The sequence below is a fragment of the Ranitomeya imitator genome, chromosome 2 (genome assembly GCF_032444005.1).
Source record: "Ranitomeya imitator isolate aRanImi1 chromosome 2, aRanImi1.pri, whole genome shotgun sequence".
Lineage (NCBI taxonomy): Eukaryota > Metazoa > Chordata > Amphibia > Anura > Dendrobatidae > Ranitomeya > Ranitomeya imitator.
In genome coordinates, this window is record NC_091283.1 from 402,148,538 (window position 1) to 402,176,432 (window position 27,895).

The 27,895-nt window shown below is 44.0% G+C and overlaps 1 protein-coding gene across 1 annotated transcript in view; it reads right to left on the reverse strand.

Moving 5' to 3' along the window:
* USP43 (ubiquitin specific peptidase 43) overlaps positions 1-26,311 on the reverse strand; it is a 44,859-nt gene extending 18,548 nt beyond the window's left edge. The window contains exons 1-2 of the mRNA XM_069750633.1: positions 25,498-26,311; positions 3,149-3,283 (exon numbers count right to left, since the gene is read on the reverse strand). Of these exons, the coding sequence (XP_069606734.1) occupies positions 3,149-3,283; positions 25,498-26,103 (741 nt within the window). The 5' untranslated portion in view covers positions 26,104-26,311. The remainder of the gene's footprint in view (positions 1-3,148; positions 3,284-25,497) is intronic.
* Between the last annotated feature and the right edge of the window lie 1,584 nt (positions 26,312-27,895).

The window sequence follows — 27,895 nt, forward strand, 5'->3', positions numbered from 1 at the left end:
CAATAATTTATTTTAGACAGCGTCGGTAATTAAACAGTTAATAGTTTTCAGATCCCGGAATCTAAAGCACTTCCTGCTGCGACATTGACCCTGCGAGGAAGTGACCTCATGCTCGGAGGTGACAGGTACAATGTTATTCCGTGTTACACGCCTGATCGGACCTCTATTGTACTTATCCTCTGCCTAATCCCAGGTTTGAGCCTCGCTAGCAGGGCGTGGATACAGGGCGACACCAGGGACGACGCAGCCAGCTCAAGCTGTGCTGTACACTGTGGAAGCCATGTCTACCCTGCAGAAAATACAGACTAGAGGTCGAAGAAGGGTAAAGCCACCCGCACGGCCCAAATTAGACTCTAAATATGCAGACTTCTGTCAATTCCAGTTACTCATAGAAGGGCACTCAGAGTCAGTAAGTCTCCGGTAAAGCAGTATGGGGTAGAGAAGCTATAACTAATCATCGCTCTATGCTGTGCTTGTAGAGCAAGGAATCCTATAACTAAATAAAGTCCTCCAAGTCTATGAAAACAATGACAGGACCCTCAGAGCTGGGTTGCAACCCTTTGACACTTGTGTCCAGGAAAGGTTCATGGGTCAAACCTTAGTCCAAAATAAGGAGGTAGGCTACAACCTCATTCAGTTTCTTCGATGAATTATATAAGTCAATTTGCTGTCATATTACCCAACTTTCCCACAATCCTAAAAGAAAAGGTTAGACCTTTGAGGATGGCTTAGACCATGCTTAGATTGACCTCATGGACTATGTTGCAACATGTCAAACTGGTCCTCTAAGGCATCCTCTAGCGAGCCCAGAATCTAAGCCTATGTAGTACATACACCCATTGGGTAACCATAGACCTTCCGGGACGATCTCTTTAGACAAAATAATCGTCCAAAGAAAAAAAAAGAAGGTAGACCTTTAAGGATGGTTTACACCATACTTAGATGGACCTCATGGACTACGTTGCAACATGTCAAACTGGTCCTCTAAGGCATCCTCTAGAGGAGGGGTCCCCAACTCCAGTCCTCAAGGCCCACCAACATGTCATGTTTTCAGGATTTCCTTAGTCTTGCCCAGGTAATAATTGCATCACCTGTGCAATGCAAAGGAAATCCTGAAAACATGACCTGTTGGTGGGCCTTGAGGACTGGAGTTGGGGACCCCTGCTCTAGAGAGCTCAGGTTCTAAACCTATGTAGTACATACACCCATTGGGTAACAGTAGACCTTCCTGGAGGATCTCTTTCCGAAAAACATTCATCCAAAGAATTTCAGACATTTTTTTATTTATTTACCCTACCGAAATCTGTAACGATCAAGCCAGATTGATGCTGGATTGGTACCACCACCACATGGCAACTCAATATTAGCAATAATGACTATTGAGAACATTTCTGAAGCTCGTTCCAACTGATAATTTAGGTGAGAAATGTCCCTTTTGGCACCATAGATGCCCATTAGCATAGCGAGTGCCATTTATGGGTCACCCCACCCTCCCCCAGTATAAAATATGGAATATATTATGAAGCACAAGAGGCAAACTTAAAAACAGCAACGGGAGACGTGAATCCGGAATAATAGCACAAAAGTTCAGCCGTTCGGAAGACTGCACAGGGAAACGCTAAATATTTAATCACTTTTCAGTCTTAACATTGGCGTACCCTGGAAGGACGGCAACCAAAACTGCATATAGTCACCAAAGCACCCAGCAGGGAAGGGGTAAGGAGGATGGATTTTTTTGCATCATTGCTGGCGGTCCACAGAGGTTTACTGACCGCTACATGGCCCGGCGATGAACTCAAGCTCATATCCAAGGACATGATTTTTTAAAAAAAAGGTTCTCATCGTAGAAAATATAAAAGCACACAGCGAGGTTGGCATGTAATGTAATCAGGAGAACATTACATTAACATGCCTCCTTCATGGCGGGGGTGCAAAGAAAGACCGTGAGCACCAAGACAGACATTAAAAATGTACTGACTTTTTTTTCCCTTACCACACTATGCTCTAATTTAGGTGTTGGTTTGTTTTTTTTTATATAGGAATAAAAGTTTTTTTTCTACCTAAAAAAGATGTTAAATAAAAAAGTTTTTATAAATTAAAGTTAAAAAAAAATATTTCCTAAGCAAAAAAAATTCTGAAATTGAAAGTTACAAGAAAAAGCAAATAAAATGTAAAAACAAAGAAAAAAATATTTTCTGAAATTAAAATTTAAAAAAAGTATACTTTTTTTCTAAGCAAAAAAAAAAAAAAAAGTAAGAAAGAAAAAAGTTTTTCCGAAATTAAAAAAGTTGAAGACAATTCTTGAAAAGAAAATCAAAACAGCCCATCAATGCAAGATACTTCTCAACCGGTGTTTCCCACTGTTTTCCTGCTGATTAACAGATTTGTCTGGGAGGATTTGCCGGAGCCAATTAAGGTTGGATTCAAAAACATCACAAATTATAATTAAAAGAGGATTAGGAATCCAAATCCATATAATGGAGGGAAGAAAATAAAGAGATGTGAAAAAGAAGAAAAGGAAAAAAAAAAATTTTTGGAGCACAAAACATTCAGCTACAAAAAAAAAAAAAAAAAAAAAGTCATGGGCAGTTTTCAAAAAATGCTAAGAAAAATAAAAATTGCCCCCCACCAAAAAAAAACAACAACAAAAAAAAACATGAATTCGCCAGTGGAGATGAGTGAACATTGTTGGCTCCTAAGCTATAGTGCTTACCGAAGAAGCTGCATCGGGAACCCGGATACCTATAGCGCTCCCGATGAGCAGGGGTCCGGTGCCGCAGCTGCATGTGTCGCGGAAGGGACTCATGATGGGAGATGTTATAGCAAGAAAGGGACCAGAATGAGGGACATTATAGCAAGGAGGACATTTTTTACTTGAAGGTGGCAACTGGTATTTTTTTTAGGATTTAAGATGCTACAAGGGCTAATAAATCTGACCAACATGTAGGTGGGGGGTCAAGGGTCAAGGCAGATAAGCTGATGTCAGATGAGTCTAGTTACGTCTTACTCTGTTCTCCCCATAAAGAACATGTTCAACCAAGCCCAATGTTCATGTTTATGGTGGATAGGGAAAGTTAGCAATTGGACAAATAAGCAATTGGCCAACGGTTCTCCAAGGTGTGTTGACACCTTAAGCCACTACACCAACCTTGACCGAGTTCTTGGGTTTCTGAGAAGGTGAGTTGAGATCTTCATGGACCCTGTCCAGTAGCCACAGAAGAAACTCCAAAGCATCATGTTGAGAATTCCCTCTAAACTGGGAGCCATACTTGGCCACAACGTTCTGAAAGAGAAAGAAGAGATGGTCACCGAGAAGACGAAACCTGAGAAGGGTCAGTCAGATACCAATATTGAAATTCGTTTGAGCCTATCTGGTTCTGGCTCTACCCCAACATGTAGACTTTATCTGGTTCACTCAGCTAATTTATGGCTACAGACCAACAATCAAGTTGAAAGTGAAACAAAGAGCCAGAAAAAGAAAAATGGTTCAATTATTTTTTAATAAAACCCATTTTCATAGCCCCAAGTACATGCATTTAAAACACAAAAAAATGTTATTCTACTTTTTCTTTTTTCTCTAAAAAGAGGAAGGGCGTCTGATGACGAATATTTTCCCATGGTATCATATTCTATATTTTGGGTGGCTCACATGCCATAGTTTGCATTCTTTGCTTGGTATAACCGGTCTCACGCATACCTGGTGGAAAAAGAGGCTGCATGTCCGCACTAATAATACCCAGCGGCTGTATGTTTCCCCAGATCAGGGGACAACCCAATTAATGAAAAAAAAACCATATGTATTAAATTTTCAGCCCTGCCATAAAATGATCTTCTTACATAATTTCAGTGAACTTTTAGTCAGCTCAGAAGAAAGTGTTAACAAGGACAAGGCAGCTGATATTACTCTGTTCTGATGATTGAATTATAACAGCAGACTGTTTAGCAAGTGGTGGATGAAATCATGGTCTTCTTCTATTAACTATTATTACCTCCGAGGAAACACATGCAGTCATCATTGCTTTGCATCAACAGGGTTTTAGGCTGGGTTCACATTGCGTTAATGGCAATGCGCTGACAACATCCGTTACATAGCGGCACTAACGTTATGTAACGGATGCGTTAGCGCACCCATTAACTGCCATTATGTAGCGCATTGCTAACGCATGTCATAATCGGCATGCGTTAGTGATGTGCCATCATTTTGTGACGGACCCTCGGACGCAGTCTGCAGCGTTTTCGGGTCCGTCACCGCTAGCACAGATCGCGCTAGCGCAGATGCTCTATCGCATAAACGCGATCTTTTTCGGCACTTGCGTTAACGCAGTCCATTTAACGTATGTGTTGAACGGACTGCACTAACACAATGTGAACCTAGCCTTATAGACAAGGACATTGCCACTTTTAAGATTACTCCCAAAACCAACCATTTATCAGATCATCCAGAATCTCAAAGAGAGTGGTTAATTTGCTGTGAAGAAGGCTTCAGGACACCCAAAAACATGCAGCAAGTTCTGGGACCACCTCCTAAAGAAGATTAAGCTACAAGATTGATTTAACACCAGTCCAGAGCTTGCTCAGAGACGGCAGCAAGCAGGAGTCAGCGCACCAAGGACCATTCTGCAGGATGTACAAAGACTGGACTGCAGGGGAAAGGGGTAAAGTTATTTTCTCTGAATAAACCAGTTTCAGACAGATTGGGACATCTGGAAGAACCTCCAAAATTGTGTAAAGAAAAGAGAAGGTTCAGAAATGGTGAAGAACAGAAGAAGTAGACAAGGGGAAAAAGAAAAAGGTAAAGAGAAGAAAAGGTGAGCGCTACTGGATCGCCCCCACGTAAGAGCAATGGGGTACTCGGTACCGGGTCCTTCAGTTCCCTCAGCGAGGATGTCACGGTGGCCCGACCTGGACCGTGGCCCTATGAGAGGCGCCCAATAAAAGGCAAAGTTCGTAGATAACGGTAGTGTTCGTGACGCCACCTGTGGCATTCGGTCACAGTGACCGACGCTGCTCAGGGGTCCGCTGGGGTGATGTTATGGCAGCTAGATGGTATACCTTCCCACAGGTGAAGTATTTCCCCAGGGCTTCCCAGAAGTGTAGATGATGATGGTGGATGATGTAAGGCGCGGCGAATAACGAGGACACAATGGGTGCAGTCTCTTTGGGTATGTGCACACGATGCAGATTTAGTGCAGAATTGGTGCAGAACTGCAGCTGATTTTTCTGCTGCAGAAACGCTGCAGAACTGCACTGTGATTTACAGTACAATGTAAATCAATGTGAAAAGAAAAAAGCTGTGCACATGGTGCAGAAAAATCTGCGCAGAAACGCTGCAGATTTCAAAGAAGTGCACGTCGCTTCTTTTGTGCAGTTCTGCAGCGTTTCTGCAGCAGATTTTTCTTCACCATGTGCACAGCTTTTTTCTTTTCACATTGATTTACATTGTACTGCACAGAAACTGCATAGAAACTGCACAGAAACTGCACAGAAACTGCATAGAAACTGCACAGAAACTGCGCAGAAACTGCGCAGAAACTGCGCAGAAACTGCGCAGAAACTGCACAGAAACTGCGCAGAAACTGCATAGAAACTGCATAGAAACTGCACAGAAACTGCAGATGCAGATTTAGTGCAGAAAATTCTGCACCACATTTCCTACGTGTGCACATAGCCTTTCTTTACTGAAGGCTTCAGCATCCACAGTCCAGAGTGCCGGATGACAGGGTAGGCAGGCTCCGGCCGGTCTGATGGCAATTTCAGAGTCCCCTTATCCAGGTGGAAATCAGTAGCCTTCCCCTTGCGCACAGTAACGTAGTAGGTTCCTACTTGCATAAGCTACCATAAGGTCCTCACTGTTGTTACTTCTCTCTCTCTGTCCCCCAGATGGATAGGACAAACCCGTATGACGGTGATGGCCTGAGGCTATTTTATAGGGACCCTAGAGACGCCCCTCCTCCACAATTGCCACCGTGTCTGCTTAGGTGTTTAGGTCGGACAGCCTTGGAATTGACTGCCCTGCCGGTCTCTGAAGTAAAGCGTAGAGTCTATTACTCCCTCGGTGTTCCGGCCACCGGATCTGCGCTTCAGATGGAGGCAGCCTGCTTCTAGCTGGTGTCCCACTGATGTTTCACTCCTGTTGCTATGACTTCTTTTCTCACTCACTACAGCACAATTCCTTTCTTATCCTTTCTTAGGAGGCTGCCGCATGGGTTGCAGGCGCAGCTCCGTGTCCTTCTTTCCTTCCTCTTCAGACTTCAGTCTGGACCTGACCAGGGATCACCCCAGCCAGCTCGACCAGGAGACCTTTCCTCGTCGGTCCCCAGCCAGGAACTCTCCTCTCCTCCGACTGACTAACTTCCTAACCAACCCACCAGTTTTACCCTATGTGAGGAGTGGCCTAGTGGATAGAACCCTTAGCTCCCCCTCGTGGACTGGAGTGTGAAGTGTGTTGTGTGGCTGTGATACCTGGTAAGGTGAACTCCTTTGGTGCCATCAGACGTAACATCACTCCCCCCTGGTGGAAGAACGACATTACTGCAACGACCAGGACTCTGGGGCGCTGCACTGCCATGAGTCCTGTGTCATGCCAACAGTAAAGTATCCTGAGACCACTCATGCTCATCCATGGAGGGGCTCACTCACAATTTTCCCTAAGAACACTGCCATAAATAAAGAATGGGATCTAAACATCAACCAAGAGCAACTTCTCCCATCTTCCAACAACTCTTTCTTCCAGCATGATGGAGACCCTGTCACAGGGCAAAAGTAATAACTATGTGGCTTGGTGAACAATACACTAAAATTTTGGGACCTATCGTGACATCTCAAATTGATGAGGGGCAAGCAAAAACACAAAAATTGTGATAAACTCCAAGCACTGACAAGACAAGAAAGGGCAGCCATCAGTCAGGATCTGGCCCCGAAGCGGATATCCAAGGGAGAAGGGCAGAAGTCTGGAGAAATAAGGGTATATATGTGTAAATTCTCATCTGCGGATCCCTGCAGAGGGGTTAGGATGCCACAATGACAGGTCACCGGAGGACAGCGAAAAAAAATAAATATAGACAGTGTCCACTGACTCATCCTCGGCAGCACGACACCAGATCACAGCTCACCTCCACACATCAGAATCATATCTGTGGCTCTGAAGACACTGTACCTGCTGATACTGTCTGCTGAGCCGTGTATCTAACCCTATCATGTGTGATACTATCTGCTGAGCTGTGTATCTAATACTATCATGTGTGATACTGTCTGCTGAGCCGTGTATCTAATACTATCATGTGTGATACTGTCTGCTGAGCTGTGTATCTAATCCTATCATCTGTGATACTGTCTGCTGAGCCGTGTATCTAATCCTATCCTGCGTGATACTGTCTGCTGAGCTGTATATCTAATCCTATCCTGTGTGATACTATCTGCTGAGCTGTGTATCTAATCCTATCATGTGTGACACTGTCTGCTGAGCTGTGTATCTAATCCTATCCTGTGTGATACTGTCTGCTGAGCTGTGTATCTAATCCTATCATGTGTGATACTGTCTGCTGAGCTGTGTATCTAATCCTATCATGTGTGATAATGTCTGCTGAGCTGTGTATCTAATCCTATCATCTGTGATACTGACTGCTGAGCCGTGTATCTAATCCTATCCTGTGTGATACTGTCTGCTGAGCTGTGTATCTAATCCTATCATATGTGATACTGTCTGCTGAGCTGTGTATCTAACCCTATCCTGTGTGATACTGTCTGCTGAGCTGTGTATCTAATCCTATCATGTGTGATACTGTCTGCTGAGCTGTGTATCTAATCCTATCCTGTGTGATACTGTCTGCTGAGCTGTGTATCTAATCCTATCCTGTGTGATACTGTCTGCTGAGCTGTGTATCTAATCCTATCCTGTGTGATACTATCTGCTGAGCTGTGTATCTAATCCTATCATGTGTGATAATGTCTGCTGAGCTGTGTATCTAACCCTATCCTGTGTGATACTGTCTGCTGAGCTGTGTATCTAATCCTATCCTGTGTGATACTGTCTGCTGAGCTGTGTATCTAATCCTATCCTGTGTGATACTATCTGCTGAGCTGTGTATCTAATCCTATCATGTGTGATAATGTCTGCTGAGCTGTGTATCTAACCCTATCCTGTGTGATACTGTCTGCTGAGCTGTGTATCTAATCCTATCATGTGTGATACTGTCTGCTGAGCTGTGTATCTAATCCTATCCTGTGTGATACTGTCTGCTGAGCTGTGTATCTAATCCTATCCTGTGTGATACTGTCTGCTGAGCTGTGTATCTAATCCTATCCTGTGTGATACTATCTGCTGAGCTGTGTATCTAATCCTATCATGTGTGATAATGTCTGCTGAGCTGTGTATCTAATCCTATCCTGTGTGATACTGTCTGCTGAGCTGTGGATCTAATCCTATCCTGTGTGATACTGTCTGCTGAGCTGTGTATCTAAGCCTATCATGTGTCATACTATATACTGAGACAAGTATGTAAGTCTATCATGTGTGATACTGTCTGCTGAGCTGCGCATCTAAGCCTATCAGGTGTGATACTATATACTGAGATGAGTATGTAAGCCTATTGTGTGTGATACCATAGGTGCCCTCCTGGTCAGACCAGTTCACTATTCAATACTCTCCACCACAGAAGTACTCACATCACTGTTGTGGTAGAGGAAGAGGGGGGTGGATTCAATAATGGAGCCACAGGGAGGAAAATACCACAGACCAGTCCTGTTCATTCACACTGAGCCTTTGTGTGCTGGAACCAGTTTATCAGCTCTTCCTGCTCAAGGAACAGAGTACAAGTCATAAACCTCTACACTGCTGCCTTAACCTGGGCTTATATTACCCATAACTATATTCATATTCAGAATAGATTGTCATACCAAGGTTATATATATCATTTTAGACAGGAGATACCCAGGTTATACCAGCTGTAAATACTGTATATATTTATATACAGGAGATGCCCAAGTTATACCAGCTATACATATATAATTATATACAGAGGATACCCAGGTTATACCAGCTGGACGTATATGATAATACACAGGAGATACCCAAGTGTACATATATAATTAAACGCAGGAGATGCCCAGGTTATACCAGCTGGACATACATAGTTATATACAGGAGATGTCCTGGTTATACCAGATGTACATATATAATTATATACAAGAGATACCCAGGTTATACCAGCATGCTCCATATCACTTCATGTAAGCAGATACACTTATGTGCATACCTCACAGCTTACTACAAGGTACTGGGGACATAGTAGACAGCCTCAGAGGTGAGGCCGATCCGAACATTAGTAACATTCATTTATCCCTTGAAGAGGCATTCAAGAACATAATCCAGAATAACTCAGCATCTGAAGCCTCATTTTATTCTAAATATTCCACATACAGTGTAATATCACAGTACTGTGATAATGCACATCGTAATGTCACGGTACAGGGATAATGCACACAGTGATGTCGCGGTACGGGGATAATGCACACAGTGATGTCACGGTACTGGGATAATACACACAGTGATGTCACGGTACGGGGATAATGCACACAGTGATGTCACGGTACTGGGATAATGCACACAGTGATGTCACGGTACTGGGATAATGCACACAGTGATGTCACGGTACTGGGAATTGGGGATTTAGACTCAATTTACTCTTACATTGTCGCTCTCTACTGAATTATCAGCTTCCCAGAGGAGCGGGGAAATAACTGCTGTGTGGCCATTTCACAACCTAATCCCATGTTCTGGTTATTGCTGTAGTAAATTTCCCCCATTATCAGGTGCAGCAAGTGGAATGTAAACACATACACAAGAACAGGCAGCATTGTCTCCCTTTATCGCCTCAGGGGTGAACAAGGGGCCAAAGCACTCCATTCCCATGACGCAAGAGCCCAGTGCCCTGGCACCATACTCATCCTCATTACCCAGTCCCACACATTCCAAACCGGTGTGTCAAGTGCAGCCAGTATCAGGGAACCCGCTGCACTTACCAGGCACAAAGCAAATGTCGGATTATAAGGCGAAAAAGAGATTTACTACAACTTTTCACACACTTTTTTCAAAGTAAACAGTAATGTCACAGTATGGGGGTGATACACACAGTGAGGTCACAGTACAGAGGTAATGCACACAGTGATGTCACAGTAGAGGGATAATAAATATAGTAATGTTTCAGTATAGTGATAGTAAACTTAGTAATATCACAGTACAGAGTTAATGCACACAGTGATGTCACAGTATACAGTGGGGGAAATAAGTATTTGATCCCTTGCCGATTTTTGTAAGTTTGAACAGTCTATAATTGTAAGGGTAGGTTAATTTTAACATTGAGAGATAGAATATCAAAAATAAAATCCAGAAAATCACATTGTATAAATAAATTTGCATTTTGCAGTGAGAAATAAGTATTTGATCCCCTACCAACCATTTAGGCTATGTGCACACTTTGCAGATTCCACTGCGGATTTTTCCGCAGTGGAATTCTAAAATCCGCAGTGAAAACCCGTTGCGGTTTTTACTGCGGTTTCTTCTGCAGATTTTCATCTGCAGTTTCCTATTGGAGCAGGTGAAAATCCGCAGAAAAGAAGTGACATGCTGCGGAATGTAAACCGCAGTGTTTCCGCGCGGTTTTTTCCGCAGCATGTGCACTGCGTTTTTTGTTTCCCATAGGTTTACATTGTACTGTAAACTCATGGGAAACTGCTGCAGATCCGCAGCGGTCAAATCCGCTGCGGATCCGCAGCAAAATCCGCAAAGTGTGAATATAGCCTAAGAGTTCTGGCTCCTACAAACCAGTTAGACGCTGCTAATCAACTCGTTACCTGCATTAAAGACAGCTGTCTTACATAGTCACCTTTATAAAAGACTCCTGTCCACAGACTCAGTTAGTCAGACTCTAACCTCTACAACATGGGCAGGACCAAAGAGCTTTATAAGGATGTCAGGGATAAGATCATAGACCTGCTGTCACGGGGCTACCGCGACAGAGAGGTTCTGGGCCTCGTTCACACACAGTGAACATAAGCTCTTCACCTGTATTCTGACCTGGCTGCTTTGTGCCAGCAGTGCAGGAGTTAACCTTATTGCTGAGTTGCTGAGAGCTGGGTCTCTCTCAGCTGAAGTGGATTTTGTAATCTGATCCTCTATATAGACCCAGTCCTGACTTCAGCTATTGTCAGTGATCAGTTCTACTGCCTGGCTTGGAGGTTGAAGGAGCGTAGTGTTGGAGGTTTATTTATAGAGATTGGTGTCTGCTGTTTTGGTTGCATGTTAAACCTGTTTTCCTTCCTAGTTTTCTCCTTCTCTTCCCTTCTTTGTGTACCCTCTGTGGTTGTGTGAGCATTTGGTGAGTTTGAGACTTTTAGTTACCTTGTCTGTATATCCTGTTATTTATAGATTTTGTATTTCAATGCTTGACATGACATGGCTGGATGCGGTTTTTTCTGCTGCTCATGGAATTTTTTGACTAATTCTCTTTGACAAATTTCATATGGTAGGATGTACTATTTTTAACTTGTTTTCAATAAACTTTATTGATTTTATAACAGTGTGATATAGTGGTCTGTGGGTACTTAGTACTCATATTGTTGTAGCTATATGGACTTGTCCACTAATCGGTATTAGGATGTTTATCATAGAGAAGCAAGTACAGAATGCTTCTGGCTAAGATTGGCTATTTCTGCTTTTTGAATCTATATTTTGGTATAATTGTTACTGTGTCATTCACAGCTTTTGATCCAAAGCAGATGGATTTCAGAGCACGTGATCAGACGTGGCTTACGAAACTTAACGAGGTTTTCAAAGAGGATTCAAGTTTGTTTTTAGACAACAGGGATACTAAAGAGCAAGTTGGTAAATTGAAGGACCTTCTCCACAGACGTACAAGGGTCTGGTGGAACAAGGCTTTTCTCCAGAAATATGTAATTAAAGGTCTGATCCCGCGGGGACTTCGTGTCCAGATCTTTCCGTCCTTTTTGGTAGAGGATGAGACTATAAAAACTAAATGGGAAAGAATAGCTGGGGAATGCTCGAGGGGCTTTATGGAGCTTCTAATTCAATTGGACGATAATAAATTAAAAGAAATTGAAAAGGACATTGAGGGAATTCAGGGGGAACTCAAAAAGGAACTATCTGACAAAAAATTGGAGGATATAAATAAAGACCTAGAACAGAGTTTTCAGAAATGGGAAACAGAAATCTGCAACATTAAATCAAAAAAATTTCAAAGAGATTCTTTGGACTTTCAGAATCAAACTGTTTATAGATGGAGAAATAAAATCAATAGAAAGAGACCATTAAATAGATCACGATCTACATCAGTATCCTCCTACACGTCAATGGATGAACCTAGACCTAGTGTTTCTGAGTCAAGGTTAGAAGACATTAGTAACCCAGGATTCCCCAAGGATATTAAGAGGAATAAGACTAGACCTTATAACAACAAAAAGAGGATGATCTCCCCACAACGACAGTCCACCAGGAAAACCAGAAATGGTAATTTGGAGGTAATAAATCTATCTTCCCATAGACTTACTAGTGCACAGGTGGAAGTATTGAAATTTGGCCTTACTTTCTCTCCAACTAATGGCTTCAATTATTTTTCAGCTGTGAAGGACCTCCACCTCTTCTGCCGCAAACTGGTCCTAAAAAAATTACATCACCGACAGGAACAGGCTGTTGACACCACAAACATTACAGAACAGGAGACGCTTAACATTCTGGAGGAGCTTTTAGAACAGGGACCAATTACGGTGGGTACCTTTCCCACCTCTATCCTGCCCAGATCACTAACCTTCCCTCCCTTGTCGGTCTGTCCCCAAGTAGAGATTTTTTGGAAACTTGTTATGAAGGACTTTAAAGAGATACCACGATATATTAAACATGATAATCTGAATACAGCTCAAAGGCGGGCTCTTAAAGAGCTGAAGTCTTTGGATGATGTGGTTATTAAGGCAGCCGACAAGGGAGGGAATGTGGTGATCTGGCCAGTTGAACAGTATGAACGAGAAGCATACAGGCAATTGAGAAATAAAGATAGTTATTCAAAGCTCCCCAACAGTCCGTTAAGGGAATTTACTGATGAATTACATGGTATTTTACAGCAGGCTTTTGAAATGGGTATTATCCCCAAAAAAGTTTTGGATGGATTAATTGTTGGATATCCCAAAATCCCAACATTATACTTACTTCCTAAAATCCACAAAGATCCTGTGGACCCGCCAGGACGTCCGATAGTCTCTGGCATGGGGGGGGTTATGTGAACCGGTTTGTAGATTTATCGATTTTTATTTGAAGCCACTTGTGGAAACCTTACCCTCCTATGTCAGGGACTCATCTGACGTCCTGGTGAGGATTGATGGCATTGCGTTGGAACCTGATGTATGGCTGGTGACCGCAGACGTAGAGTCCCTCTACACATCTATTGGCCATGATGATGGAATAAAGGCTGTGCGTTTTTTTCTTGAGATGAGTAATTTGGACCATCTTTTGATCGAGTTAATTTTGGAATTGTTGGATTTTGTTTTAAGACATAATTTTTTTACTTTCAGGGACCGTTTCTATTTGCAGGAGCGCGGCACTGCCATGGGTGCGGCATGCGCGCCGTCGTATGCCAACCTCTTTCTCGGATATTGGGAGAGGGAGGTTGTGCATTGTGACGGTGCGTGTGCCGCCGACCATGTGCAGTGCTGGCTCCGGTACATAGACGATCTGCTGATTTTTTGGAATGGATCTAGGATTGATTTTGAAAGATTTATTGGTGGACTGAATCAAAATCCATACAATATCAAACTCACCCATAGGATTGAAAAGAGAATGATAGATTTTTTGGATATTTCAATCTCTGTAGATCAGGATGGTACCATTCAAACCGATGTTTTTCGGAAAGAGACATCAGTAAATTCTGTGTTGCACGCAGCTTCTTCACACACACAAGCAACAAAGAAAGCGATTCCCATCGGTCAATACTTGAGAATAAAACGTACTTGCTCTACCATAGACAGGTTTGAATCACAGGCCCAAGATCTGAAGGAGAGATTTTTAGATAGGGGCTATAGCAAGAGAATGATTGGACATGGCTATTGTAGAGCAAAGAGTACTCCAAGAGAGAAACTTCTTGTTACGGCTAAGAAAGATAAAGAGGTTAATTTTAAAACCAGATTTATTTCCACCTTTAATTGTCGTTGGCACTCAATTAGACAGATCCTTACCAAACATTGGCCGGTACTGATGACTGACCCGATATTACAAAAAGAAATTTCATCTGCTCCTTTGATGACTGCTAGACGCAGCAGGAATCTAAAGGACTACCTGGTCAGAAGTCATTACACAGCCCCAAGTAAAAATCCTTTTGGTGCGGGCAAACAGAGGTGTGGATGTTTTCCATGCGGAGATTGCTTGGCATGCAAGAAAGGTAACATAGTGAGGGGTAACTCTTTTTCCTCAGTAGATGGGACTCGTTCTTTTGCGGTCACCAGCTATATTTCTTGTAGTACAACGTATGTTATATACCATGCTGTCTGCCCCTGTAATAAAGCTTATGTTGGATTGACGTCACGAGAGTTGCGTATCAGGACCAGAGAACACGTGCGAGACATCATTGCGGCAGGGGAGGTGGATGATCTTTCACTGCTGAAAACAATACCAAAACATTTTAAATTATACCACAAGTCTGATCCGAGAGGGTTTAAGGTCAAGGGAATTGATAGGGTCCACTGTGGCATTAGGGGAGGAAATGTCAAACAGATTTTGGCCCAAACTGAATCCAAGTGGATCGTCGAATTGGGCACTATGTCCCCTGATGGACTGAACGAAAAAATCAGCTTTGTACCATTCTTGTAATCCCTGTTTTTTAACTTTTTCTATGTGTGGTTTTGTATTTTAATTTTTCTTTGTTTATTTAATTATTTTTAGTAGTAGGATCATCTCTCGCTTATGAGTGAAGTTCCTGTGATCGATCTTCACCGAAAGAAGAATTATTTGTGACTTTTCTTTTCCCCCCTACCTCGTTCATTTTTTACACCCCGGAGAGTCTATCAAGCATGAGGATATTGATTTATCAAGCACATTCGACAATTTTTTACATTTATATCATGGGTAACGTTCTGGGTGGACACATGAGAAGAAGGACTGGACACAAAAAGCAGAAGCACAGAGGAAGAAACAAGAGAATGAATATTCAATAATAAATGGGATAATGTTTATATGCACAGTTAATATTTATGGTGATTGTACATCTAATATGGATAAAACTAATTATATATGTTCATGGTATTTTGTGTATATTCACAATTTATGGTGGATGTTTTATATGGATGTAATGTGGGTTAGGCTATATATGTGGGCTTTTTTCTGGGGGTTCTTGGAGGAGGATGTCCATAGTTTTCTATGTGATTTCCTTCTCTGGATCCCCTGGGAATAGAGCCGTTATTTATTCTTGGAACGGTTAATATATGTAATATGTGGTATGTTTTTTGTGGTATCAAGATATTTTATGGCACATGTACATTTTTCTAGGAAGGTTTTTTTGCATTATAGTATTAAATTAATTTTCTCTTTTGTGCGGATGATGAGAATATGTGGCGATCCTCCAAATCATGTATTATTCCCCCATATGGATTGGTCCTGGGGTAAAATTGAGAGGAAAGGGCTTTCTTTGTGTGTATACCTATAGGGGGAGTCTATACCTTGGGCTGCTCTGCTTGTCGCGGCATAAATAGATAGATATATGTCTTTTTCTATTTCATAGAAGGCGCAGGTATGCGCAGGCGCATATATATATTTTTTTCCCCCCCCCCTTTTTTGGTATAGGGCACGCAGACATGGCATCCTCCACAGGGCTCCTTTAAAATGGCGCCGGTATACGCATGCGCAGTCACTTGCCTTCTCTTCCCTGCATCGCCGAAGGTCTCCATAGATTTCCGGTGCGCGTCATATGACGTCTGAGAGGGATTTCCTCTAGCGCGCGCCGGAAATGAGTACCGGAGCCGATGCAGCTGGGAATTTGGCGGTAGTGTCTCGACATGCGAATATATTACTGGCTGGCCTGGTTTTTCAGGGAGTATTTAACGAGGTAAGGTGGGGGTAGGAACACACTCCCCTTGAAAAAGCACGGGCGAAACGCGCGTCGGGGCGTTCCTGGGCAGCAGAGCACAAACCATGGGTAAGCATGATTCATTTACTAGCTGATTTTCACATTGCACATTGAATTCTCATCATCCGGGAACAATAGATGTTGTATTTATCCTTAAAGGATGTTTTGGGAACTCTGTATCTACATGTGTGATTAGTGATTGTAATAGATTTTGTATTTCAATGCTTGACATGACATGGCTGGATGCGGTTTTTTCTGCTGCTCATGGAATTTTTTGACTAATTCTCTTTGACAAATTTCATATGGTAGGATGTACTATTTTTAACTTGTTTTCAATAAACTTTATTGATTTTATAACAGTGTGATATAGTGGTCTGTGGGTACTTAGTACTCATATTGTTGTAGCTATATGGACTTGTCCACTAATCGGTAATAGGATGTTTATCATAGAGAAGCAAGTACAGAATGCTTCTGGCTAAGATTGGCTATTTCTGCTTTTTGAATCTATATTTTGATATCCTGTTATTTGTTGTATTATTACCCTGGTGCAGTCCACCTCATTTGGGGGGAGAGGGGGCCACTGATAGGGCCTGCACAGGAGACAGGGATACGCTGGCGGCTCAGGTCTCCTAACCATCATAGGTACCCCTGAGATAAGGGAAAGCCAGGGCCCCTTATAGTGGCAGGGACCGGTGCGGGTCCCAGTACGCCGTCCTGCCCCTTTATCGCCGCTTACGGCGTGACACCTGCACAAAGCTGGAATGGGCCACAAAGCCATAAGTCAGGGTATGTGCACAAGTTGCGGATTTTGCTGTGGATTCGCAGCCTTTCCGCAGCTGCGGATCCGCACCAGTTTCTCATGAGTTTACAGTACAATGTAAACTTATGGGAAGCCAAAAACGCTGTGCCCATGCTGCGGAAAAAGCAGCGCGGAAACGCAGCGGATTATTTTCCGCAGCATGTCAATTTTTTGTGCGGAATCTGCAGCGGTTTTCCATCTGCTCCAATAGAAAACTGCAGATGGAAAACCGCAGCAGAATCTGCATTAAAAACCGCGATAAATCCGCAGTAAAAACCGCAGCGGTTTTGCACTGCGGATTTATCAAATCCGCAGCAGATTTTTCTACGTGTGCACATAGCCTCAGACGCTGGGTGAGAAGGAGACAACTGTTGATGCAATAGTAAGAAAATGGAAGAAATAGAAAATGACTGTCAATCGACATCGATCTGGGGCAGCATGCAAAATCTCACCTGGTGGGGTATCCTTGATCATGAGGAAGGTGAGAGATCAGCCTAAACTGCACGGGGGGGGGGGGGGGGGGGGACCTGTTAATGCTCTCAAGACAGTTGGGACCACAGTCACCAAGAAAACCATTGGTAAAACATTAGGCCGAGAAGGTTTAAAATCCTGCAGTGCCCGCAAGGTCCCCCTGCTCAGGAAGGCACATGTGCAGGCCAGTCTGAAGTTTGCCAATGAACACCTGGATGATTCTGCGAGTGATTGGGAGAAGGTCCTGTGTTCAGATGAGACCAAAACTGAGTTCTTCGGCCTTAACTAAACTTGCCGTGTTTGGAGGAAGATAAATGCTGCCTATGACCCAAACACCATCCCCACTGTCAAGTATGGAGGTGGAAACATTATATTTTGGAGGCGTTCACTACTTCACCGCATCAATGGGAGAATGGATGGAGCCATGTACCATAAAATCTTGAGTGACACCCTCCTTCCCTCTGCCAGGACATTAAAAATGAGTCGTGGTGGGTCTTCCAGGAACACAATGACCCAAAACATACAGCCAAGGCAACAAAGGAGTGGCTCAGAAAGAAGCACATTAACCCCTATCTGACCTCGGACGGGATAGTACGTCCGAGGTCAGATCCCCTGCTTTGATGCAGGGCTCCGCGGTGAGCCCGCACCAAAGCCGGGACATGTCAGCTGTTTTGAACAGCTGACATGTGCCCGTAATAGGCGCGGGCAGAATCGCGATCTGCCCGCACCTATTAACTAGTTAAATGCCGCTGTCAAACGCAGACAGCGGCATTTAACTACCGCTTCCGGTCGGGCGGCCGGAAATGACATCATCGCCGACCCCCGTCACATGATCGGTGGTCGGCGATGCTTCTGGATGGTAACCATAGAGGTCCTAGAGACCTCTATGGTTACTGATGACCGGTGGCTGTGAGCGCCACCCTGTGGTCGACGCTCACAGCACACCTCCATTTCTGCTACATAGCAGCGATCAGCAGATCGTTGCTATGTAGCAGAGCCGATCGCGTTGTGCCTGCTTCTAGCCTCCCATCGAGGCTATTGAAGCATGGCAAAATTAAAAAAAAAAAGTTAAAAAAAGTGAAAAAAATAAAAAAAAATATAAAAGTTTAAATCACCCCCCTTTCGCCCCAATCAAAATAAATCAATAAAAAAAAAATCAAATCTACACATATTTGGTATCGCCGCGCTCAGAATCGCCCGATCTATCAATTAAAAAAAAGCATTAACCTGATCGCTAAACGGCGTAGCGAGAAAAAAATTCGAACCGCCAGAATTACGTTTTTTAGGTCGCCGCAACATTGCATTAAAATGCAATAACGGGCGATCAAAAGAACATATCTGCACCAAAATGCTATCATTAAAAACGTCATCTCGGCACGCAAAAAATAAGCCCTCAACCGACCCCAGATCACGAAAAATGGAGACGCTACGAGTATCAGAAAATGGAGCAATTTTTTTTTTTTAGCAAAGTTTGGAATTTTTTTCACCACTTAGATAAAAAATAACCTATTCATGTTAGGTGTCTATGAACTCGTACTGACCTGGAGAATCATAATGGCAGGTCAGTTTTAGCATTTAGTGAACCTAGCAAAAAAGCCAAACAAAAAACAAGTGTGGGATTGCACTTTTTTTGCAATTTCACCGCACTTGGAATTTTTTCCCCGCTTTCTAGTACACGACATGCTAAAACCAATGATGTCGTTCAAAAGTACAACTCGTCCCGCAAAAAATAAGCCCTCACATGGCCAAATTGACGGAAAAATAAAAAAGTTATGGCTCTGTGAAGGAGGGGAGCGAAAAACGAACACGGAAAAACGAAAAATCCCAAGGTCATGAAGGGGTTAAGGTCATGGAGTGGCCTAGCCAGTCTCCAAACCTTAATCCCATAGAAAACTTATGGAGGGAGTTGAAGCTCCGAGTTGCCAAGCAACAGCCTCAAAATCTTAATGATTTAGAGATGATCTGCAAAGAGGAGTGGAGCAAAATTCCTCCTGACATGTGCACAAGCCTCGAAGAAGAATTGAAGGACAGCATCCAATCCAGATGAAGTATAAAAATTCCTTATTGTGCCAGATGCAACGTTTCAACCATAGGTGGTCTTTTTCAAGCATGCTTGAAAAAGACCTTCTATGGTTGAAACGTTGCATCTGGCACAATAAAGAATTTTTATACTTCATCTGGATTGGATGCTGTCCTTCAATTCTTTTTGGTATATAATTTTCCAATGGGTCCAGTGGAACTAGGACGGGCATCCCTACATTGGTTGAGCTGTCGGCTATTTTCTAATATGTGCACAAACCTAATCATCAACTACAAAAAATGTCTGCTGTGCTTGCCAACAAGGGTCTTTCCACCAAGTAGTAAGTCTTGTTTGCCAGAGGGATCAAATACTTATCTCTCACTGCAAAATGCAAATTCATCTATATACTTTATACAATGTGATTTTGTGGATTTTATTTTTGATATTCTATCTCTCAATGCTAAAAGTAACCTACCCTTAAAATTATAGACTGTTCAGGTATTTGTCAGTGGGCAAACTTACAAAATCAGCAAGGGATCAAATAATTATTTCCTTCACTGTAGGGATAATGCACACAAGTGATGTCACAGTACAGGGATAATGCACACAGTGATGTCACAGTACAGGGATATTGCACACAGTGATGTCACAGTACAGGGATATTGCACACAGTGATGTCACAGTACAGGGATATTGCACACAGTGATGTCACAGTACAGGGATATTGCACACAGTGATGTCACAGTACAGGGATAATGCACACAGTGATGTCACAGTACAGGGATAATGCACACAGTGATGTCACAGTACAGGGATAATGCACACAGTGATGTCACAGTACAGGGATAATGCACACAGTGATGTCACAGTACAGGGATAATGCACACAGTGATGTCACAGTACAGGGATAATGCACACAGTGATGTCACAGTACAGGGATAATGCACACAGTGATGTCACAGTACAGGGATAATGCACACAGTGATGTCACAGTACAGGGATAATGTACACAGTGATGTCACAGTACAGGGATAAGGCACACAGTGATGTCACAGTACAGGGATATTGTACACAGTGATGTCACAGTACAGGGATAATGCACACAGTGATGTCACAGTACAGGGATAATGTACACAGTGATGTCACAGTACAGGGATAAGGCACACAGTGATGTCACAGTACAGGGATATTGTACACAGTGATGTCACAGTACAGGGATAATGCACACAGTGATGTCACAGTACAGGGATAATGTACACAGTGATGTCACAGTACAGGGATAAGGCACACAGTGATGTCACAGTACAGGGATATTGTACACAGTGATGTCACAGTACAGGGATAATGTACACAGTGATGTCACAGTACAGGGATAAGGCACACAGTGATGTCACAGTACAGGGATATTGTACACAGTGATGTCACGGTACAGGGATAATGCACACAGTGATGTCACAGTACAGGGATAATGCACACAGTGATGTCACAGTACAGGGATAATGTACACAGTGATGTCACAGTACAGGGATAAGGCACACAGTGATGTCACAGTACAGGGATATTGTACACAGTGATAATGCACACAGTGATGTCACGGTACAGGGATAATGCACACAGTGAGATCACAGCCCTTGCCTTGGTTTTCCATCCATGCTTGCTTTCCATTATCCAAGTTATCACGAATTGCACTTCAGAACTGGATGGATCGGCTCCTTTGTCACCCTGGTGCTTACGCCCTGGTTTGAGGGATTTAATAAATGTACCGAAAAGCAAAGAGAAACTTATACTTCTCTTATAACTGTTAGACCCTATTTCATTAGGATTGAATGCTGTGTGAACTGGTACCAGTAAAGACAAATGTCCAAAATGGCACTGGCCCTTCTTCATAAAAAAAACAAATCTCTTTCCACGCCCTTTCCTACAGTGACTGCGACCTCTCCCCCGCCACTATGTTTCAGCCAGGAGGTCTTCCTATAGGAAATTGCCCAGAACGTCTCTTTGCCCTGTAAATCTGTTCAAAGGTTGACGTTACTATAAAAGACAAGGAGCCGCTACTGAGACTGCACACGTCTGTACAATGTGGACAAACCAGTTTGTGCGTTCACCTGAGGCCGGTATGTGAGGGCCGGGTATGAACACAGTCTAGATATGTATAAGATAGGAGAGCAGAGGATCACAGGGAGACGAGCACTGAGGTGTGTGGCCATGATGGACGCCCTAACCCAAGGTGGTGACCCAGTCACACGGCCGGTATGTGAGGGCCGGGTATGAGCAAAGTCTAGATATGTGTAAGATAGGAGAGCAGAGGACCACAGGGAGACAAGCACTGAGGTGTGTGGCCATGATGGACGCCCTAACCCAAGGTGGTGACCCAGTCACACGGCCGGTATGTGAGGGCCGGGTATGAGCACAGTCTAGATATGTATAAGATAGGAGAGCAGAGGACTGGGAGACAAGCACTGAGGTGTGTGGCCATGATGGACGCCCTAACCCAAGGTGGTGACCCAGTCACACGGCCGGTATGTGAGGGCCGGGTATGAACACAGTCTAGATATGTATAAGATAGGAGAGCAGAGGACCACAGGGAGACAAGCACTGAGGTGTGTGGCCATGATGGACGCCCTAACCCAAGGTGGTGACCCAGTCACACGGCCGGTATGTGAGGGCCGGGTATGAGCACAGTCTAGATATGTGTAAGATAGGAGAGCAGAGGACCACAGGGAGACAAGCACTGAGGTGTGTGGCCATGATGGACGCCCTAACCCAAGGTGGTGACCCAGTCACACGGCCGGTATGTGAGGGCCGGGTATGAGCACAGTCTAGATATGTATAAGATAGGAGAGCAGAGGACAGGGAGACAAGCACTGAGGTGTGTGGCCATGATGGACGCCCTAACCCAAGGGGGTGACCCAGTCACACGGCCGGTATGTGAGGGCCGGGTACGAGCACAGTCTAGATATGTATAAGATAGGAGAGCAGAGGACAGGGAGACAAGCACTGAGGTGTGAGGCCATGATGGACGCCGTAACCCAAGGGGGTGACCCAGTCACACGGCCGGTATGTGAGGGCCGGGTATGAGCACAGTCTAGATATGTATAAGATAGGAGAGCAGAGGACAGGGAGACAAGCACTGAGGTGTGAGGCCATGATGGACGCCGTAACCCAAGGTGGTGACCCAGTCACACGGCCGGTATGTGAGGGCCGGGTATGAGCAAAGTCTAGATATGTGTAAGATAGGAGAGCAGAGGACAGGGAGACAAGCACTGAGGTGTGTGGCCATGATGGACGCCCTAACCCAAGGTGGTGACCCAGTCACACGGCCGGTATGTGAGGGCCGGGTATGAACACAGTCTAGATATGTATAAGATAGGAGAGCAGAGGACCACAGGGAGACAAGCACTGAGGTGTGTGGCCATGATGGACGCCCTAACCCAAGGTGGTGACCCAGTCACACGGCCGGTATGTGAGGGCCGGGTATGAGCACAGTCTAGATATGTATAAGATAGGAGAGCAGAGGACATGGAGACGAGCACTGAGGTGTCTGGCCATGATGGACGCCCTAACTCATGACTACATGACGATGGCCTAGTATAGGGGGTCTGGATACATAAAGGGCATCTGACATTAAGCTAATGTTCTGATAATATTGGGGTCTTATATTTTGGGAACCTCTCCAGCTACCTGAACGAGTTCTCTAAGTGATATCCTAGATTTGCCTGACATCAGCTTGCTCATGTGCTCCATTCCAGCAACAGAAGTCGATGACACTTAAAGGGGTTGGGTTGTTCATCTCTGGGGAATTTTTTTTTTTTTTACTTAAATGCATTTATTTAGGGTAAAAACAACATTTTGGCAATTGGGCGTCATTCGACATTTTGCACCGTTTGGCTTTTGCATGCCGCACATTCAACTTTGAGGTGGTCTGTGGTCACAAATGGGCTCAGACTAAAGACATAAAACAGTTACAAACTATCCTAGAACAAGCTCACTGACAGATTCTCAGTTAACTCATTCTGCAGCCAGCAATCGACATTGTAACACATAGGTCATAGAAGGCAAACGGTGAAACATTTTTATAGAAACCCAATTACAAAAATTATTTTTTAGCCAAAACACATTAAAGAAAAAAAAAAAAACTTTAAGTATCAGTAGTTTTCTATAGGAGCATTTTCTGCTCAGTTCTAATGACCTGGGCTGGTGAAGTAACTTCATAACTAGTTAGCAACACAGAAAACAAGTATAATAAATACATAAAGGGTTATCTGTACCGACTGCCAGATGGAGACATGGGGATTCTCATTCCAGAGTCCTATACCTATGGCTTTACTCCGTTCAGGCAGACACCTGGCATTGAGCTTACCATGGACTTAGAGACAAAGTTAGAACATGGGCGTAACTGCCAAGGTAGCATCTGTTATAGGGCCAACTGCACTGATAATGGGGAACGGAATAGGGGAGTACAAAAACAACAAGACACAGACATTCTGCAGTTCTCCATAGAACATTATGAGCACCAACTGCCATCTCCTAGCTCAGTAATGGGTCTGTAGTCACTGAAGACACATTTTACCTATGAATTAAGAATTTTCAGAAATAAAGATCGGAACAGTAGGAGGAAGATTTCCCTGATCAGATATATTACATTTCTTGTTTTCATATGTAGTATTAATTTATGTTAAAAAAATAAAAAAAATGAGGACTACTTCTTAAGTTTTCAATGTCCGTAAGGAGGTCAAGTGGGAGTGGCCAAATCAATGGGACTCAATGGTATCAAGTTATGTCCTTGACTTGAGGGAGATCTCATACTGCTTAACACACTGCCATATTCACAGCACCTAGTCAGAGGATTGGCTGCAGCGGTCATGTGTATACAAACAACAGAAAGGACTGCAAGAGAGTTAGCGCTGTATCAGTAAGGAACCGAAAAGGTGAACATACTTCATTTGTGTCACTTTCATTCCCTCAGTATTAAAAAAAGTATTAAAATTATATGTGCCTGCTGTCACCACTAGGGGGAGCCCACTGCCTGCCAGGTATTCACTGGACACAACAGTATACAAATAGCTCCCTCTAGTGGTGACAGCATGGAGACAGACTTTTATCACAACAATACATTGTGATTATCTGCGAAAACTGACCTCATATTTTGAAAATATACTGTAGGTACTCTCATTGATGGGAGTAATTTTTCTGTAGCAGTGAAGAGGTTAAGCTCTCCCGCAGCAGGATATGCATATGTCGCAGGACGGGGGAAGCCTCTCGCAGATGATACAATGATCCTCTCTGGGGACGCAGATGCTTTTAATTTAATTGTACGCAGCATTTTACCAATTGGATAATTCCCTTGCTTCGACTTTACGCCGACACCTGAGATCGGTCACCTTGGCGCTCGCCACTTAGTGTGTGTGTGTGTGTGTGTGTGTGTGTGTGTGTGTGTGTGTGTGTGTGTGTGTGTGTGTGTGTGTGTGTGTGTTTTTTTTTTTTTGGGGGGGTGGCAGCACGATCGCAGAATATAAATGGCCCGTAGCAGCTTGGGTTCCTATTGGCCATTTTACATGGGGCCTCAGCTTACACCTCAGTACAATCTTGTTTCGATGTTACGTATAACGAGCTGGTAATAGTATATTGCTGACGAGGTCGACTGCAGAGGCGACCAATGCAGTGAAGCTTTACGCAACATGCGATCAAGACCAAAACTGGATTCAACAAACTGTTTTTTGTTTTCTTTTTCTTAATGAGTGTTTGTAAAGCGTTAATTACGCCGTAGAACAAGAGGGCCTCTGTCTGGTGAACGATATTGTTATAATCAGTCAGCGATGACATCATAACGGTGTAGATGATTAACCGGTGAGTCGCCACTGCCAACTCAAGACTATATAGGATTATTAATGAAATAAGGACATTACGGGGATGCAGAGATTAGAATAAAGCTGTTATGGGGGGTTTACCTGAGGGAGGGCAACTGGGGGCTTGTGCCAACAAGGAGGGTACCCAAACGCTAATAAAACTAGGGGTGGAAAACTGAACCTTGACCTGCGTAGTAAGAAAATGAGCGGTTACAACAGTGGCTTGACTATCACACTCACCTTAAAGTCCACGGAAAGTTGAGGGGTGTACTCCAAGGTCCACAGACCTCTGACCAAGGAGGCCAACCTCTCCGTGACCTCCCCCCTTCCAGCCGGCGAGGTCTCCTCTGCAGACCCCTTCTGAAGACCCTCGTGCCCCTTAGTCCTATTCAGCTCCATCCTAAACTGCTCCATCCCCAGGTACTCCGCCAGGAGGTCTGTGTTACTCAAGCATTGGACCACAGCATTCATAAAACAGGTGTTCCCATGGTTCTTCAGCCCCTGAACCCCAGGAACCTTTTCCTCCGAGCTGAAGGAGGTCCTTTCCTGACCCTTGGCCAAGGTATGAGCTTTGCCCAGATTGTTGTTACTGTCACCGCCTTGGACAACCCTATAATCCTCCTGCCCAGATCCTTTTCCTTCTCCAGGGTGGGTTTTCTGTGTGAAGCCCCCATCATCATCCTCTGTGTACAAGTTGTTTCTCTCTGCATCCACCAGGTGGGACAAATTGCTCAAAGTTTTGATGATCCTTTGCATGAAATTTCCCACAGACCTGAGGGACTTGCTCCTGAAGAGCTTCTTGGAGCCCTGGCTCTTGTCTTTGGTGGCCTTGTGCTGCTCCTCCATGGCTTCTTCACCTGGGAGTCTTCTCTACCTGCACAGGTTGACCAGGAAGAAGGCAGCAGGACTGGAGGTGGCTGTGACTACAAGCCTATCCTACAATCTGAGCTGCCCATGGCTGCTAGAAGGGTGCACCTGTCCCCTCCATGCTGGGCACATCCTACCTGGCTGCCTGGGGAAGGTGTGTGATCCATACTGTCCCTGGAAGCGGAGTACTCTCCCTCCTGGCTGTGTGTATCTGCTGCCTGGCTCTGCTCCACCTCCAGTCTAGGAATATTATTAGCTACTTTCACAAGGCAGGCAATGGGAGGCAGGCGGGTCTGGGGGCACCCTCTGCTGGTGACTACAGGGTATGACAGGCTGGCTAGTGCCACACAGGAGAGGGCTGGGGGAGAGGAGGGCAGGCACAGAGATAATGGGAATTACTGCTGAGCCAGTGTATCTCAGCCCGTCATGTATCTAATCCTACCATGTGTGATACTGTCTGCTGAGCTGTGTATCTAATCGTATCCTGTGTGATATTGACTGATGAGCTGTGTATCTAATCCTATCCTGTGTGATACTGTCCGCCGGCGCTGAGCTGTGTATCTAATCCTATCCTGTGTGATACTGTCTGCTGAGCTGTGGATCTAATCCTATCCTGTGTGATACTGTCTGCTGAGCTGTGTATCTAATTCTATCCTGTGTGATACTGTCTGCTGAGCTGTGTATCTAATCCTATCCTGTGTGATGCTGTCCGCTGAGCTGTGTATCTAATCCAATTCTGTGTGATACTGTCTGATGAGCTGTGTATCTAATCCTATCCTGTGTGATACTGTCTGCTGAGCTGTGTATCTAATCCTATCCTGTGTGATACTGTCTGCTGAGCTGTGTATCTAATCCTATCCTGTGTGATATTGACTGATGAGCTGTGGATCTAATCCTATCCTGTGTGATACTGTCTGATCTGCTGAGCTGTGTATCTAATCCTATCCTAATCCTGTGTGATACTGTCTGATGAGCTGTGTATCTAATCCTATCCTGTGTGATACTGTCTGTTGAGCTGTGTATCTAATCCTATCTTGTGTGATACTGTCTGCTGAGCTGTGTATCTAATCCTATCCTGTGTGATACTGTCTGCTGAGCTGTGTATCTAATCCTATCCTGTGTGATACTGTCTGCTGAGCTGTGTATCTAATCCTATCCTGTGTGATACTGTCTGCTGAGCTGTGTATCTAATCCTATCCTGTGTGATACTGTCTGCTGAGCTGTGTATCTAATCCTATCGTGTGATACTGTCTGCTGAGCTGTGTATCTTATCCTATCCTGTGTGATACTGTCTGCTGAGCTGTGTATCTAATCCTATCCTGTGTGATACTGTCTGGTGAGCTGTGTATCTAATCCTATCATGTGTGATACTGTCCGCTGAGCTGTGTATCTAATCCTATCCTGTGTGATACTGTCTGATGAGCTGTGTATCTAATCCTATCATGTGTGATACTGTCCGCTGAGCTGTGTATCTAATCCTATCCTGTGTGATACTGTCCGCTGAGCTGTGTATCTAATCCTATCCTGTGTGATACTGTCTGATGAGCTGTGTATCTAATCCTATCCTGTGTGATACTGTCTGCTGAGCTGTCAATCTAATCCTATCCTGTGTGATACTGTCTGCTCTGCTGAGCTGTGTATCTAATCCTATCCTGTGTGATACTGTCTGATCTGCTGAGCTGTGTATCTAATCCTATCCTAATCCTGTGTGATACTGTCTGATGAGCTGTGTATCTAATCCTATCCTGTGTGATACTGTCTGTTGAGCTGT